Source organism: Myxocyprinus asiaticus, chromosome 34 (genome assembly GCF_019703515.2).
Source record: "Myxocyprinus asiaticus isolate MX2 ecotype Aquarium Trade chromosome 34, UBuf_Myxa_2, whole genome shotgun sequence".
Taxonomy (NCBI): domain Eukaryota; kingdom Metazoa; phylum Chordata; class Actinopteri; order Cypriniformes; family Catostomidae; genus Myxocyprinus; species Myxocyprinus asiaticus.
This window is the reverse complement of record NC_059377.1, coordinates 39,417,773-39,436,418: the sequence shown is the minus strand read 5'-3', so window position 1 is coordinate 39,436,418 and position 18,646 is coordinate 39,417,773. Positions and strand designations below refer to the sequence as shown.

At 36.7% G+C, this 18,646-nt stretch overlaps 1 protein-coding gene across 3 annotated transcripts in view; it reads left to right on the top strand.

Moving 5' to 3' along the window:
• Positions 1-18,646, top strand: part of LOC127425128 (trafficking protein particle complex subunit 9-like) — a 290,373-nt gene that overhangs the window by 197,390 nt on the left and 74,337 nt on the right. For all 3 annotated transcript variants that reach the window (XM_051670795.1, XM_051670794.1, XM_051670793.1), the window contains one exon: positions 2,200-2,290. In XM_051670795.1, coding sequence (XP_051526755.1) covers positions 2,200-2,290 — 91 coding nt within the window. The remainder of the gene's footprint in view (positions 1-2,199; positions 2,291-18,646) is intronic.

Sequence of the window (18,646 nt, the reverse complement as noted above, 5' to 3'; positions counted from 1 at the left end):
CAGAGCGATATGCATCCTTTATTGTTGTGTAACAATGATCCAGTATATTTCTGTCTCTGGTGGGGCATGTAATGTGCTGTTTGTATTTGGGCAGTTCACGTGTGAGATTTGCTTTGTTAAAATCCCCAAGATTAATAATAACTGAGTGCGGGTATTGTTGTTCCGTGTCTGTGATTTGATCAGCCAGCTGTTGCAGCGCCGCATTCAAACACGCATTTGGCGCGATATACACACTCACCAGGATAAACGAGGAAAAGACCCGCGGCGAGTAGAAAGGCTTACAGTTAATAAAGAGCGCTTCCAAATTAGGACAGCACATCCTCTTTAACGTTGTTACATCTGTACACCAACTTCCACTGATGTAAAAGCATGTTCCACCGCCTCTCGTTTTCCCCGTTAACTCCGCGGTGCGATCCGCTCTGAACAGCTGAAAGCCCAGCAGATGTAACGCGCTGTCCAGAATGGCTTCACTCAGCCAGGTTTCTGTGAAGCACAAGGCAGCAGAGGTTGAAAAGTCCTTGTTTGTGCGGGTGAGGAGATATAGTTCGTCCATTTTGTTAGGAAGAGAGTGGAGATTCTCAAGATGAATGCTAGGCAGCGTTGTTCGAAATCCCCTCCAACGGAGTTTGACCAGCGCACCGGCTCGTCTTCCTCGCCTGCGTCTCCTGAACAACAAAGCCGCACCTCCGACTGAAATGTCTAGCAAAACGTCTGAATATTCAAAAACTGGGAAAAGACTGTCTGGTATAAGCTGTCGAATGTTCAGCAGTTCGTCTCTGGTAAAATTGACTGGAAAAAGATTATTAAACACAGGACAAACAAATAAAAACAACAAAACAATAGGAGCGCTCCACACCGAGGCGGCCATCCGCAGCGCCATCATGATGTATTAGCTGCCGTTATTGTGCTGCTTCTCTGTTCTGAGTCAGGCCGAGCACATTTGGGTGTGGTCTAGGGTGCAAAGACTGAGATCGCAATGCAAGTTGGAAGTGAAAGGTGTTAAATGTTTAGCTCCAATACTTTCTGCATCCTGACCTCGTACACGCTCAAACCATTAATCTTACGACTCTATCCACACACAGCATCAAAACTGAACTTTTCAGGTAATGTAAGTTCTCATTCAGGGAAATAGCCAGTGCTAAATTTATTGGTATTTTTATATATACTCTTAATAATAATGAGTTTTAAAAGGCCAAAAGTTGATTAAAGACAGTCGTAAAGACAGAAAGAGAGATCTTTTTTTTTTTTTTCTAAAAAGAAAAAAGTAGAGGTCATTTTAGTTTTTCAAGGTCAAGAGAGAAGAGAATGATAGAACTTTTTGATCAAATGTTCAAACATCTACATGTTTTAATTGAGTGTGTTTACATGCACGATCTTAAATGATTATGCTTATAAGATGTGTAAGGTCATGTCTCCTTAAACTGTTTTCTTTGGTAACACTTTATTTTAATGTGACCTTGTTACACATATTACATGTATTGACTATAGTAATAACAGTCAATTATGCATAATTACAAGCAACTAACCCTAAACCAAACCCTAGCCCTAAACCTATAGTAAGTACATGTTGTTAATTAGTAATAATCAGTTATTACTTTTGTAATTACACTGTAACAAGGACACATTAAAATAAAGTGTAACCTTTTCTTTTATCAGGTTTGGTAAGGTCATACGCTGTTTGTTATAAGCAGATTTTTTGAAAATAAATAAATAAATTGCTAGTTATTAGCAAATCGGTGTCCATGTAAATGCACTGATCATCAATAAGGATGCACAGATTTTTGCAGATAACAATAACCATAAATTGATGTTAATTTTATGTTTGATAACTCATTTAAACAGAAATAAAAGCACAATTTAGGAACTTTCTGTTTCTGCAGATTTCTTGTGTTATGTTATTTGTGTACATATTATTTTGAGTCATTAAATTGCATTATATATATCAGCGTTATATTGGTCATCTGCCACTCTGCTCTTTAGATATTAGTCTCATATTGGCCATTAAAAACCCCTGTTGGTCGACCATTCGTTAAGACACGTACTGTAAGAAATGTTAGTATGTACGTTTTGAATTGTGTTTATTTCTATGCAGTTTGATTAGTCATGAAAGTAAACTATTTATATATTACCAATTTACCATCGCAATATATACCCTTATTCTTGTACATTCAGTCATGATTTCCTTGACTAATTTTGCACTCGTCACTGCAGCGTCATGGAGAGGCCAGTGTGGAGGGCATCCTCAACCAACTCATACTAGAACATCTGCAGCTGGCTCCTCTACAGTGGGGTAAGAATAATATCATGTCCTCATATTCTCTCCTCTCCTGTATATATATTCAAATATATTCAGTCTTAAAGGTTATTCCCATCTAGCAGCGGATGTAGAACTAGTCTCTGGTCATGTTTCTTATTTGCATTTGTAATGGTTGCTGAATCAAGTGCAGTGTTAGAGCTTGTTGGACACAGTGTGATGGAGTGTGCGTTGCCCGTTTTCCTCTGAAAAAGCTCTGGTGCTTGAACGCTCCTAGAAAAGACCTGCATTACAAAAAGTTGAGAGCCGAACAGTGACGCAACTGACTGTGTCAATACGTAACCTGCCCACAACCAAACGTGCCACATTGAAGTCTTTGTTTATGAATGCGTTTAACATACAAAGTCATTTAATTCAGCATCTTTATGCTGTCTTGAGATTTGATATAACAGTCAGAAGTTAAAATGCAAAGCAGTAAGTTCACACATGTAATATTTGTTAATAAAATCATTTATTTCTTGACTCGCTGTGCAGAGCAAGAAAAAAAACATTCTGCGTTTTTAGTGTTGACAGCTTTCCTTTATTAATATTTGAGCTGTTTTAATAGTTTTCTGCCATCTAGTTTTGATTCGCATTTGAATCGTTGTTGTTTTGAAAACTGTTTTTGGCAAATACATTTCCTACCCTTCAGTTAATGGTTCCTGGTATCTCTGGAGGTATCTCTCTCTCTTAATGGCACTAGATATATCAAAGCTCAAACCTGTGTCTATATTTATCTCTATCCACCCTCTCATGTGCTTCCTCTGCTTTTGGATCCGCAGTCGTGATTCTTCACTCCCTCCTCCTCATCCTCCTCTTCAGCTGGGGGGTGGACAGCACCATTGAAACCACATCAAACTTTCTTCATGTTTATTCAGTCGACCAGTGCTGCGTAACACTCTAATACATATTCATAAGCACTCTTATATGTTTGTCGCTTCCATCAAGTCATTGTTTTACTCGCAGACTCGTCATGATTTTGTACCTAAAATGATTACACATTTTAGGTAATCTAAGCTGATTACATTTGATTATGTATTGCATGTATTGATGAGAATCTAATTAAATGTAGTCAGCACTCTTCAATGCTATAATGGACATATCACAACTCTTTCTGTCTCAATCTCAAGCCTTTATCAGAGATGTGAAAACTGTACTCTTGATTAAAACCCCATCGAAGGTGATTTTCCTGGCGTGGAGAGGAGAGCCAATTCACTTTCTGTACTGTCGAGATCCACTTACATACAATGAGATCCACTCAAAGAAAGGTCTCATCATTATTATGCATCTCCACTAGAGTTTATAGAGGGATCTTTTCATTTGATGACTAAATTAAGTAGTGTGCTGAATACTGACACGTCACTTGTCTTAAATTCACACTAATTTCAGTGAGACCTGTTCTGGGTCATTGCATTTTAGATGGTGGATTATTAAAAAGTAATGACACCAAGTTTAAACTTTAAAAGTGTGCTATTTCTAGAACTTATGGTTCATATAATTATGGCTCTCTCTCTCTTTAATCCTTTCATTTATTTAACTTCTCAACCCGCTGAACTGAGACAGATCAGAAAGTGAAATTTTATTGGAAAATTCACAACAGTATGACAGAGAGGGTAATAAATAAATGTAAAATAAAGAGTCCTAATCAGTTCCCAATGGATAAAATCAAGTCCCTCTATGAGATGCCCTTCATTACATCTTAACCATCTAAAACATACACTGTGATATGAAAGAAAGGGCAATATTTGTAAAAGATAGATGTAGAGATCCCATATTTTTTTTTCTCTCTGGTTGAATATCATGTTGCATTCGAAAATGTCTTTTTTTTATTTATTTTTTAAGTTAAGTGGATTGTAAATGCTGTTTCATGTTAACTTTAACATCATGCATTAGAAATCCAGTCTCATGGTTTTTAACTTCTAATGCAAACATTAATTTTTCTAAAAAGCATTCCCTAATTATTTGTTAAATTAGGAGTGGTTGATTATAGTGGTTTTGTGCAATGTGAAATCAGAGAGCATGCATTCATGCATTATGTTGCAAGGAGCCATTACACAAAAACCCAAAACATTTTAATCAACATACTGATGTTTGCTGCTTTTAAGTGCGTGATGCTTTTAATGTGTAATACTCAAGAAATATTACATCACAACTTGAAATGAGAGTGTTGATTTGTGTGTTTGTATGTTAGAGCCATAATCTATAAATCTAGTTTCACTCTTGAGTCTATTGGCTCTTAAAGAGCAAATACTATGCGGCATTCTGCGTTACCATGGAAACCATTTTCATTTGCACAAAGGGGCCACACGGCACCGTCAGTTTCAGCCACTGATTTATGCCTGTGTTAGTATATACCTGGGTGTCTAGTATGTTTGTTTATTATGCAGTTCCTGAGAAATCCAGCAGCTTGTTTAGTGCGTGCCATAGATACATTCCAGAAGCTCATTGGCTACTCTGTGGTCTAGCCTGCGTTTCCTTGGTTGCTGTTCTCTGTCCTGCATTTCATTTGCTGTTTTTCTCTATTGTTTTGATACTCTTCACAGCAACCTTTGATTGCATGTATTTTCCAAAGTTTAGACACCCTTAATATAAGTAACTTATATTCATTATAGAATTTTTTTAATTGGCTGCTCACTCTGTCCTGTAGGTCATTGGTTTCTCTATTCTTTGTCCTGTGGTCATTGGTTGCTGTGTGCTCTATCCTATATTTCATTGGCAGTTGTTCTTCATTGTCTTTGTACTCTTCAGAGCAACTCTTGAAATCTTTTGCAAACAGCTTATTTACAAACCAATCAGAATTTTTTTTTTAGAATTGTAACCTTTTTTTTGTTGCTGAAACTAAACTTTTGGTTGGATTTTAAGACTGAAGGCACTTAGCTGCATAGATAGCCATAGGATGTTTCCTTGATCCCTATTTAGTGAATGGCTTAATCTTCTGTGTGCTGTCTGTGTTCACTGGTGTCAGAACAGTTTGAAATGCACCATATTTTTATCCTAACTCCATATGAATCCTCTGAAAGCAACATTTTTCAGCTTTTGGATGAACCCATTGATTCGTAATGTGATAGTGCACAGTCAATAGAGGATTTCTAATAAAAATCTTGTGCTATTGTAAACATTAGTGTACATTGTGTTTAGCAGTGTGGAGTTTTGCGATAACTTGCTCAAATTTTAAAAATGGCATATAGGATGAAACTAGAGACTGTAACCTTTTGACTCAAACAGGTTTCAATGTAAAAATGTAATAAGGTTTTTTACCAGATGTGGTTTTGTTGGCATTTCTCCCAAAAACAAATTCAACTGTGATCAGCATCTTGTTGTTTGGTCACATGGCTCGTGAGTCGTATGTCGAAAGTTGAACCCTTTACTGACATCCTCACTTCTGAAGTGAGATGAGTCTGTTTAAATGAATTGAAATTATGCGTTGTGTATAGCGAAGCCAACATGTCCACGCATTTGTTTGCGGGGCCGCTCAAAGTTAAAGTTGTAGCTTGCCATTCATCTCTCCAAACTTGACTTTTTGTCTGGTGAACAATAAAACGGGTTAAAAAAAATCCCAAAATGACCCAAACCATATCTAGAGACCAGAATATCACTGAGATTTAGAGGTAGGCTCTTTTGACTTGAGCTAGTGGACAACCACCTAAAACACCATTGAGACCACCTGTTGTAGCAACGCTCTGGCAACCACCCCAGTTATCATTGTTGTGGTGACATTTGCGTAAGTAAGCACCACTCATTTTCTTCAGAAAATGCAAATAAATCTAGTTTTCATCTTTATCGTATTGGGTTATAAACCTGCAAAGTCTGCAATAAGCTATTTCTTCTGTTTGGTTTGGAAGTCAACACAAAAAATCAAAATGGTCCTTTTATGGTTTTTAATAACTGTCTCTGATTCATCAGTGCACATTATTCTAAAATGCCTCTGAAATAACATTTCTGCTGGTGTAATCAAGTCCAAGTGGGCGGGGACAATTAATATTTACCAATAATGTGATCATCTAACCTTTCATGATCCAATCAAATCTCAAGGATGAAAGTTCTGCTCTACATTTTTTACCACTGAGTATTCAGTTTCACTTATATATGTCCATATGAAAGTTAAATGCATAATGAATGCTGTTTCATGTTGTCAGAAATCCTACTTGAAGTTCCAGCTAGTCATTCATCTCTTCAAACTTGACACTATTTAAATAAGTCATGAACAAATATCTGTACACCCTCTTTGTGAGTGAAGTTCAGCGTCTCTCTGCAGTATGTAAATTGCAGCATTGATTATGGCGTGTGTGTTAACTCTTTTGGGCAACGCAGAGTGGATCTTTGCTCTGTAAGGAATCATGGACTCAACTAAGTAGTAACAGATTAAACACACACTGCTGCCACACAATAACACAGGTGTGAGAAATGTACTATTAAAACTACATTTTTACAAAGAAAATGTGAGTGGTGCTTGCCATGCAAATGTCGCCTCTACGATGCTAGGGTGTTGCGAGTGGTTGCATACTGGCCAAAGTAAAAAAAAATACATAACTTTTTTTTTTTTTTTTTTTTAAATCCCACCCCCAAGTCTCTACAATATTATGGTCCCTAGATATGGAACGGGTCCCTCCTTAAGTGTAAGTCAATGGGATTTGTCGCCCACCAGACAAAAATCGTAAATCTGATCACGTAAAAAACTAATAGCACACCTTTCTCCCCTTACTGCTTAAGTGTTAGGGATTACAACAAACTTCTAACCTTAACTCTGAGCATAGTTAAAGTAATTCTTGCCTTAGCAAGCATCACTCATTAGCAGCCTTCTTCACGAAATACAACTGAATGCTTCTTTGTACTAATAGATATTCATGCTTTTGCATAAGAAATAAGGAAAGAGAGAGAATTTTGTTGAAATGCTCATAATATTGCAAATCCGGAGAGAGATTTAGGGGCCGTGATAGATAGCAAGAGAGAGAAACAGTGAATGACAGGCTGTAAAAGGCAGTGGGAAGAGGTTGGTAAGAGGTTTTTAAGTGGCTGGTCATACCACGTCCAATGCCCAGGCAGACAGATGGCATAGGTGTTCTCTTGCAGGCCTGGCTATGTATGCACACAGGGGGAAGCCACACAGAAGAAGCTACTTTAAAACTGTAGCTTCCCAAACTACGAGCTACTCCTATTTTAAAGTAGTTCAATTAAAGTCAATCTACCCATTTCAAAATGTAGGTAGCTACACTGCAAGTTACTAACAAAATGTAGCTAACTATATTGAGGCTATTTAAGGGGGCAATATCTTTTTTTTAATGAAAATCAGATGATATAATTCATTTTTGGAAATCAGAGGTGAAGGCCTGTTTAGCTGTCACAAAAACAATGAGGATATATGATACTATTGTGATTTATTTTGTGTTTTGTCATTCAAAACTGTAATATATTATGATCTTTTACGCACTTGTTTCTAATTCATCTTCATGCGCAAAAAGTGCCATACTCTTTGCTTTATTTAATTGTAGAGCCATATAGTAACTTACCGTATAGACATGAGGGAATGGCGTTCCATTGTGTTTGTCTTCACGTGAAAAAGCTTGGAGTCTATCTGTACAGACATCATTACAAATAAAACAAGTTGTAGACTTATTTTTTTAGTTTGTTCTGAGTTTGCAATTTGGTTGAATAGAATTAATTAAAAAAGCTTAACACATTTACCAATAATAAAGCATAAACCAGGGCGGAACCTTTGCGATGTGTCCGCCCGGAATCTTTACACTGACGCACATACCACAAACACACACACAACAGTTTTGTCAGTGATCAAATGATGGGGAATGGACCTCTTAATGGTATTTGTTGTACAAAACAAGCTCAGATGGGTCTTGTGACAGAAATTAAGTACTTTGCAGCCTCTTTAAGGCACAAATTAAACACCACAGAAGCTCGTCAAGGCTTAACTATCACGAAAATGCAGAACGAGACATTGTTTGGAATGTAGAGTTCAAAGTGGCGCTTGACACTGGCGTTGAGGCCCTGACGCGAATCGTGAATGTGGCTACACAACTGCTGCAGCCAAGCAGGTAGCCACAGTCTGCCAGCTGAATAATATTGTGAAGGATGAGAGTTTAAGAGATTTAATGTGAATTGCAATGAATATGCAACCTATTTGGGACTAATTCTTTCAATTAGTCAAACTCCCACTTAGACTTTAATTGGTGCTATTTTAGTGCACTTCTATCTTTGTACTGTGGAAGGCTTTGTTTGGAAAATGTTAATAAAGCATTATATTGTGACATATTGTTTTGTTTTCTTTCCTTTGAAGGAAATTGTGCTTTTAAAGGAAGTATATAGAGTATATTTAGAATTAAATTTCAGCACTTTCAAAATCCGTGATTAATCGCGATTAACTATGAAAAATTATGCGATTAATCGCAATTAAAAAATGTAATCAACTGACAACACAAATAGAAATAATTATTTTTTTGTTCACTGATCTTATTCTCCAGTTTGTTTTGTTTTCTCACACACTTGTGGTGGCCTTTTTCCCCCAAAATATTCATGTGAATAATATAACTAAAAATATCCATTTGTGGTGTCAGAATACCAATACATGTATTGTGAGGTAAAGTATCACAATACTTTAATACTTTAAAATTTCCCCCCAACTTCTATCCTCAGCACTAATATGCTGCCATCAGGACTTGCTCTCCTTGATTACAAATCTGGGGCCGGATTTATAAAATTCTTATTGAGAAAAATCTTTCTTACGATATATTTTAATAAGTAAAAAAATAAGAAGTAAAATATTCAAAATTAGAAGAAAGTTGTAGTTAGGAAGAATTTTATTCATAAGAGAGCCCTGTCCCAGAATTCCCCCTTCTGCTGACTCAACACCAGCAATAACAAAGCTTTCCTTGATTTTCAGTGTTTGTTGCGACTCTAATTATGTCTGTAAGTATCATTGGACGAGCTTATAAAAAGCTTTGCGTTATAAAAAACATTTATCTGGCAGCAGTGTATTTTTCAGCCTTGTTGTGAGTGGGTTGATCATTAGCATGCCATGCTAAGGTGCTAAAGATGTGTCTGGGATCTCTCCGTGATCGTGCCTGTCCCGTGCCCGTTGGCCACAACTATGATAAATCAGGAGGTGGCGTCTGGAGCCGCCTATCACTTTGACGGATAGGTGCTGTGGGTGGAGCCCAGACGGATTTATCTGCTTGTTTTTCAGCACTGTCACCCATGCGGTGTCCATCATAACCGAGGGAGGGTGAGAAAGATAGCCAAGCACACAGCTGGGCGACTTTTTTTTTAGAGTCTTTCTGTCTCCTCTGAGTCTGATTTAGAGATGAACTTGAGATACAGGAAAGATAGAGGGCTGGATGTGTTGAGTACTTCCTGATAGTGTGTTCTAACCCCTGAAAGATGTGGCAGTCCTGCCAGGCTCAACAGTAAGGATGTCCTGATGGCCCGGGGACAGTGTTCGAGAGATCAAGGCCAGTTAATGGAGCTCTTACTTGTCCTATTTGGACAGTGCTGAGTTGTCACTTACTCTTAAATTTATTGATCATGTCGGTGTTTTTATGCAAACAGAAACATTTGGATTTGTGTGATGTATTGAACATTGTTGTTGTCAAGATTGACTTAGCGATTACTAGAGACTAGAAACTAGCGGTGGTCTGATTGACACTTTAAAACAACCAACCACAATTTGTCTGCATCCGTGATGTTTAGAGGTAAGTAAATCTAGGAGAGGGGCTCTGGACGACACCGATATAAACCAGCATGTGACAAAGCGTAAATGCAAATAATGGTGCACAAGAAATAAGACCACAAAATAAATTAGAGGCTCATTTAGTTGACCTCAAACAAAACATTATTTATTCATTCCATGAACTTTGGCAAATAAGTGACTATGTGTTCTCTGGTGTGGGCCGTTTGACACAAGATCTGTGTGATTCCAGTCCATGCTGCTTATAAATGCTGCAAAGATGTCAAGAGTAGTTACTGTATCTGTAATGGCACATTTATAGCAAATTCTATTCATGTCAGTGAGTGCCGCAGTATGCTGTGGTGTTGTGAATTCGAAAAAAAAACTTTTTAAAACAACCAGTTATGTTTGCCTCATATGCCATTCTTTTCCAGCACAAATGTCTTTACAAATATATATATATATATATACACACACACACACACACACACACACACACACACACACACACACACACAGTTGAATTTATAAATGTACATACACTTAGGTTGAAGTCATTAAAACCACTCCACAGATTTCATATTAGCAAACTATAGTTTTGGCAAGTTGTTTAGGACATCTACTTTGTGCATGACTCAAGTATTTTTTCCAATAATTGTTTACAGACAGATTGTTTCATTTAATCTACTAGGTCACAATTCCAGTGGGTCAGAAGTTTACATACACTAAGTTAACTGTGCCTTTAAGCAGCTTGGAAAATTCCAGAAAATGATGTCAAACCTTTAGACAATTAGCTTCTGATAGGAGGTGTACTGAATTGGAGGTGTACCTGTTGAGGTATTTTAAGGCCTACCTTCAAACTCAGTGCCTCTTTGCTTGACATCATGGGATAATCAAAAGAAATCAGCCAAGACCTCAGAAAAAAAAAAAAGGTTGTGGACCTCCACATGTCTGGTTCATCCTTTGGAGCAATTTCCAAATGCCTGAAGGTACCACGTTCATCTGTACAAACAATAGTACACAAGTATAAACACCATGGGACCATGCAGCCATCATACCGCTCAGGAAGGAGACACATTCTGTCTCCTAGAGATAAATGTAGTTTGGTGTGAAAAGTGCAAATCAATCCCAGAACAACAGCAAAGGACCCTGTGAAGATGCTGGAGGAAACAGGTAGACAAGTATCTATATCCACAATAAAACGAGTCCTATATTGACTTAACCTGAAAGGCTGCTCAGCAAGGAAGAAGCCACTGCTCCAAAACTGCCATAAAAAAGCCAGACTACAGTTTGCAAGTGCACAGGGGGACAAAGATCTTACTTTTTGGAGAAATGTCCTCTGGTCTAATGAAACATATATATATATATATATATATATATACACACACACACACACTATCGGTCAAAAGTTTAGGGTCAATTATTCTTTATTTTTATTTTTATTTATTTTTTCACATTTTAGAATAATAGTAAAGTCATCTAAACTATGTAATAACAGAAATGGAAATATGGGAATTATGTTGTGACTAAAAAATTGCAAAATAAATCAAAACTGTGTTATATTTTAGCATCTTCAAAGTAGTCACCCTTTGCTTAGAATTTGCAGAAATTTACTCTTGGCATTTTCTCAACCAACTTCTTGAGGAATCACCCTGGGATTCTTTTTAAACAGTATTGAAGGAGTTCCCATCTATGCCTGGCACTTATTAGCTGCTTTTCTGTATTATTTGGTCCAAGTCATCCATTTAATTTTTTTTTTTTTTTTTTTTTTTTAAATACAATTTTAGTTTTGTTTATGAAATCAGTTAATATGTTGGCACAATTATATTTTTGTCTACAAAACTCATTTGAAACATTTAAGAATACGCCTTCAGATCAAAAAGTTTTTAAGATCATGAGAAACATTTCGGTCAAGTGACCCCAAACTTTTGAACAGCAGTGTATATTAGGGGTACAAAGAAATATCATATTGTATTGTATTGTACGATACAATGCTCACTATACAATATGATACATAAATAAACACATTATAGCGTAATTAAAACCAATCAGCGCAATATTGAGAGCTGCGGAACAGTCTCCTCCTGCGAGAGGCGGCGTTGAGCGCTTACAGGAAAACAGAGCAACACACTTCCAGTACAGGCAAGAAGATCGATGGCAAACGGCAAGTAGATTGTATTGTAGTGGGACAGCTTGTCGAATTTGCCAAACAACGGTGTCATGTCCTGGTGCTACAGTACATCAAACATGTCATTTTATTTACGCCAACATCACCGCACAAATCGGTGGATTTGTGAGGCAGAAGCAGCAGCAGTAAATTTAACAGCCACCTCTCCCAGCCTACACTGAGTGTGACATGCACAGCAAGACGCTCATAACTTATGATTGATAATTATAAAAACAAAACAGCTCATTCAAAAAACAACAATGTAAGAAACACGCGATTACATGAGACTTATAATTATCTGCTTTTGACTTAAAAATGTAAACAGCTTTGAGAACAACACTTGCGCTCATGTTATAAGCCAGCAATAACGGCGGTAAAGCATGCAAAGTGAAATAGGTGGAAGAGGGCACAAAAAATTACATGTGCGAATGGATTTTTGCTTAAGCCCCTATATAATATTGGATTATGTGCATGCAATATATTGTTAAACCAGAGGTCAGGTTCCTCAAGGTTTTTTTTTTTTTTTTTTTCTCATCACTAAATAACATTGTAAGGAGGTTTTTTCCTTGGTACAGTCATTTCAGCTTGGTCACAGGGGGCTTTCAAACAACAAGGCATGATTTTCTATAATGTGTACTATAGAAATATAAAAAGCTATACAAATATAAATGACTAGAGTGTAGACAAACTTATTTTCTCAAGAAAAACATGAAAATTGTGAGTTCATATTAGTTTTTCTCAATAATCAAACAACAAATGCAGTGCTGTTGTTTAAGTAACTTAGAGCTCTGCTTTTTGTCAATGTCAGTTTTGTGACATTTATGATTTTAAAGACATTTATGTCGAATACTTGAATAAGTTTGAATGAAACATTTGTAAGTGCTTGTATCATATTGTATCATATCGTGAGGCTACGCATCGTATCGTGAAATTTGTGTATCGTTACATGCCTAATATATATATATATATACAGGTGCATCTCAATAAATTAGAATGTCGTGGAAAAGTTCATTTATTTCAGTAATTCAACTCAAATTGTGAAACTCGTGTATTAAATAAATTCAATGCACACAGACTGAAGTAGTTTAAGTCTTTGGTTCTTTTAATTGTGATGATTTTGGCTCACATTTAACAAAAACCCACCAATTCACTATCTCAAAAAATTAGAATACTTCATAAGACCAATAAAAAAAATAAATTTTTAGTGAATTGTTGGCCTTCTGGAAAGTATGTTATTTTATTATATATGTACTCAATACTTGGTAGGGGCTCCTTTTGCTTTAATTACTGCCTCAATTCGGCGTGGCATGGAGGTGATCAGTTTGTGTCACTGGTGAGGTGGTATGGAAGCCCAGGTTTCTTTGACAGTGGCCTTCAGCTCATCTGCATTTTTTGGTCTCTTGTTTCTCATTTTCCTCTTGACAATACCCCATAGATTCTCTATGGGGTTCAGGTCTGGTGAGTTTGCTGGCCAGTCAAGCACACCAACACCATGGTCATTTAACCAACTTTTGGTGCTTTTGGCAGTGTGGGCAGGTGCCAAATCCTGCTGGAAAATGAAATCAGCATCTTTAAAAAGCTGGTCAGCAGAAGGAAGCATGAAGTGATCCAAAATTTCTTGGTAAACGGGTGCAGTGACTTTGGTTTTCAAAAAACACAATGGACCAACACCAGCAGATGACATTGCACCCCAAATCATCACAGACTGTGGAAACTTAACACTGGACTTCAAGCAACTTGGGCTATGAGCTTCTCCACCCTTCCTCCAGACTCTAGGACCTTGGTTTCCAAATGAAATATGAAACTTGCTCTCATCTGAAAAGAGGACTTTGGACCACTGGGCAACAGTCCAGTTCTTCTTCTCCTTAGCCCAGGTAAGATGCCTCTGACGTTGTCTGTGGTTCAGGAGTGGCTTAACAAGAGGAATATGACAACTGTAGCCAAATTCCTTGACACGTCTGTGTGTGGTGGCTCTTGATGCCTTGACCCCAGCCTCAGTCCATTCCTTGTGAAGTTCATCCAAATTCTTGAATCGATTTTGCTTGACAATCATAAGGCTGCGGTTCTCTCGGTTGGTTGTGCATCTTTTTCTTCCACACTTTTTCCTTCCACTCAACTTTCTGTTAACATGCTTGGATACAGCACTCTGTGAACAGCCAGCTTCTTTGGCAATGAATGTTTGTGGCTTACCCTCCTTGTGAAGGGTGTCAATGATTGTCTTCTGGACAACTGTCAGATCAGCAATCTTCCCCATGATTGTGTAGCCTAGTGAACCAAACTGAGAGACCATTTTGAAGGCTCAGGAAACCTTTGCAGGTGTTTTGAGTTGATTAGCTGATTGGCATGTCACCATATTCTAATTTTTTGAGATAGTGAATTGGTGGGTTTTTGTTAAATTTGAGCCAAAATCATCACAATTAAAAGAACCAAAGACTTAAACTACTTCAGTCTGTGTGCATTGAATTTATTTAATACACGAGTTTCACAATTTGAGTTGAATTACTGAAATAAATGAACTTTTCCACAACATTCTAATTTATTGAGATGCACCTGTATATATATATATATATATATATATATATATATACATACACACACACACACACACACACACACACACACACACACACACACACACACACACACACACACATATATTATGTGTTTGTGCATGTAAACTTTAACATGTAATGTAATATTTAATTTGTAATGTAATTTAATTGAATATATTTCATAATATTAACATATACATTATTATAATATTTTTTTTTAATTCCATATTTTATAATAATTTACTACATATGAATTATAATATCTAAATATTATATATTTATATTTAGATCAAAAGTTTACATACCCTTGAATGTTTTGCCTTGTTACAGACACACAAGGTGACACACACAGGTTTAAATGGCAATTAAAGGTTAATTTCCCACACCTGTGGCTTTTTAAATTGCAATTAGTGTCTGTGTATAAATAGTCAATGAGTTTGTTAGCTCTCACGTGGATGCACTGAGCAGGCTATATACTGAGCCATGGGGAGCAGAAAAGAACTGTCAAAAGACCTGCGTAACAAGGTAATGGAACTTTATAAAGACGGAAAAGGATATAAAAAGATATCCAAAGCCTTGAAAATGCCAGTTAGTACTGTTCAATCACTTGAACAGTGTGAAAAGCCACAGGTGTGGGAAATTAACTTTTAATTGCCATTTAAACCTGTGTGTGTCACCTTGTGTGTCTGTAACAAGGCCAAACATTCAAGGGGATGTAAACTTTTGATCAGGGCCATTTGGGTGATTTCTGTTAACATTATGATTTAAAAAGGAGCCAAACAATTATGATAATAAATGGCTTCATATGATCACTATCCTTAAATAAAATACAGTTTTTTTGCATGATCAGTCATATTTTACATTTATTAGACACTTTTATCCAAAGCAATTTACAGTGCCCTTATTACAGGGACAATCCCCCTGGAGCAACCTGGAGTTAAGTGTCTTGCTCAAAGACACAATGGTGGTGGCTGTGGGGATTGAACCAACAACCTTTTGCTTACCAGTTCAGTGCTTTAGTCCACTACACCACCACCACTTTCAAAATCAATGCCAAAATTTCACAATTTCTGCCAGGGTATGCAAACTTTTGAGCACAACTGTATGTAGTATCGATAATGAAAGTGTATTTGTGAAGTAATTTCCCTTTAATCCTATGTTACATTATGATAATACACAGTCATTCACAATAAGCTCTTTTCCAAAAGCTGTCTGAGGCAGTATCATAATCGTCATTATAACTCATAATTGACAAATTGAATTTCCAACCAAATTTTAACCACTGAAATTTTAGAGGCTGAATTGTTATTGAATTTTTAATGATGAAATTTTGTGCAAAAGTTTTTCTGTTGAAATATTCTCAGCATAAATATGTACAACAATATTAAATTGCATACACAAAAAATGCAAGCACTGTTAATGCAATTTGCTTATTTTTCATTTAGTGCAATTCAGTTTACTTTTTGTTTCAAAGCCATTTGTCATTAAAATACTTCCATAATATTTGGAAATTGACTTAACAATGCTACCTATCTTCTGGAACAGCCAAAAAATGATGACTAAAATGGTGTCTAGTTAAGTAGCTCACTAGGTCTTGGAACAGAGCTCTAGAGAGCTAATGAAATGATGAACTCTACACGTCTCTCACAGAAATATGTCATAAGCAGGAAAATATGAGGTGGATGATGTCACAAAACAGGAAAATATCACAAGACTATTTAAACAAATCACAGACATTAGTCATTAATATTAGTCGTTACAGGCGGATAATACAGCTTTGATTGAAATGCTCAGAAAGGCCATTTTTAAATATGAAAGTGATTTATTTTGTTTATCCAAGCATTAGATGAAAACAAAAGTGACAGAAGCCAGAAGCACTTTCATCTCTACGTATATTTGTCCAATCACAGATCAGATCTCAAAAAACAAATGCAACATCTGGATCAAACCACTTTGTCATTTGTTTATTTGATCTGTGGATCTTTAGCTAGCTGATATAAGTGTGTTTTTCACAGTCTCTTTATCTCTGTATCTTTCTTTCTCATTATCTGCCCAAACCTTGTATTAAAACGCTTTGTTTTTTCCCCTACGCATTCGAAACGAAACAGCCTTTCCATTGATTTCCTGAGAGGAAACAACAGTCTCCCCTGAGGCTGCTTTTCCGTTCTTAAAAGACAAATTACCTGACATTTCTAAACTTTACACTGCTGTGTGTGTGTGTGGTTACAGGCCCCTGGTATCATTCTTATTTGTTTAAGTCTGAATGTGCTTCGTAAGTGTGTAATGTCCTAGTTTGCATGTTTGTAGCAAGTAAACTCTTAATAGTAGGTACACTTTATATCCACATTGTTTTATGAGCCTGACTGTGATTTGTAAATTGTGATTGTACTTATCAAAAAATGTACTTCTTTTAGACAGACTCAAATTCTGGAATTTTCATATTTGGGTGAACTATCCTGTTAATGGTAAGATTGTGCTGTTATAGAGAAGAAAAAGGTGTTGATGGTAACACACACAAGAGTATAAGGGCCAACAGGCAGGTGTCATGTATGTTTATGTGTATGTATTCACAGAGTTGACAGATAATCCACACTTCACGCTTGACTGGTGCTCATAGCCTGTCTTCTGCCGGAGGTTCCGCCCTCTGGGGCACATACAAGGCATCTGATTGGTGCTGACAGCTGTCAGTCATTCAGAGTAAGCAGGGTTAATGGAGAAGAGGTTTGCACAGGGAGGAGGCTAAGTCAAGTGCTCCGTTCGGAGACTGACTGTTGCTATGTGACAGCAAGAGCTCATTTCAGCTTTACAGCAAGTGCCGAATTGTATTTTTAGAAGGAAGACACACACACACACACACACGCAGATTTTTCTCTGTCTCTCTATCACAATTAAAATGAACTGCATGATATAGCCAAAGCAAATCATTATTTATGGTGCTGGCTAAAATTCAAAGTAAACTGCGATTTTCCGCGTGCCAGTATGTCCCGTGCACAGTGCGCATGACGCAGATTTCATCATCTGCGCAGTATGCACGGACTGTCCACGTGCAGCCTGCTTCTATAGTCACACGGACAGTCCGTCTCTTTAATGTGTCTCTTTTTTCTCAATCTGACATTGCCACATGCACCTGCCATTGACTATGCTAAAAGAGTATTTCAGAGAAGTCGTTGAGCGCATCACTATGTGCGCCACATGTCTGTATGGGGTCGTGGTCAAAAGATTATAGGGTTATTCCATTTCAGATCAACCAAATTTCAGAAAGTTCTCCAGCAGAAATTATTTAGTATGCTAATACTTTTTTTTTAGAAAGATATAAACATAAATGATCACGCAAGCCAAAATATTAAGTGATATAATTTTCACCTATGATTTTGTAACAAAACTATAGGTAAAAATAATAAATTTAGAAAGGTGACAGCATCATTATTTTACTTTTACACAGAGATGGGTAGGTCTATTACTTAAATCACTTGAAAATTTAGGAAAAAGCAAGTGAATGTGTTGTTTATCCAAAGTTGGAGTGCCTATAACTCCAGAAGTATTACAGATATATTAATATCCATATAGATTCTGGTTCTGAACAATCTTTCTTATTAATATTTTCACTTTTAAAGCCCTTTATGGTTAAATCCCATAGATATGGTGCTCTCAATGTGGCTCCATCCATAAATACCCATTTTCAGTTGAAAACCAAAAAATGGTCATGTGATATGAAGCTAGGTTTATTTTTTATTTTTTTTAAGTGTGAAAAATGTCGAAACTAGAAATAAACCTTTATTTATTCACATAAAAACAATAATATTAAAATCTCATTTTTTGAGAGTCCAAAAGTACAATATTAAAAATTAGCGACAGATGTGGCTCTTCAGTTAGTGTAATACCTAGCGTACAACGGGGCTTAAGGCCCCGATGGGTAAAAGGCTCCTTTTGATTTTATTTTCTCTCAAAACATTAAATAG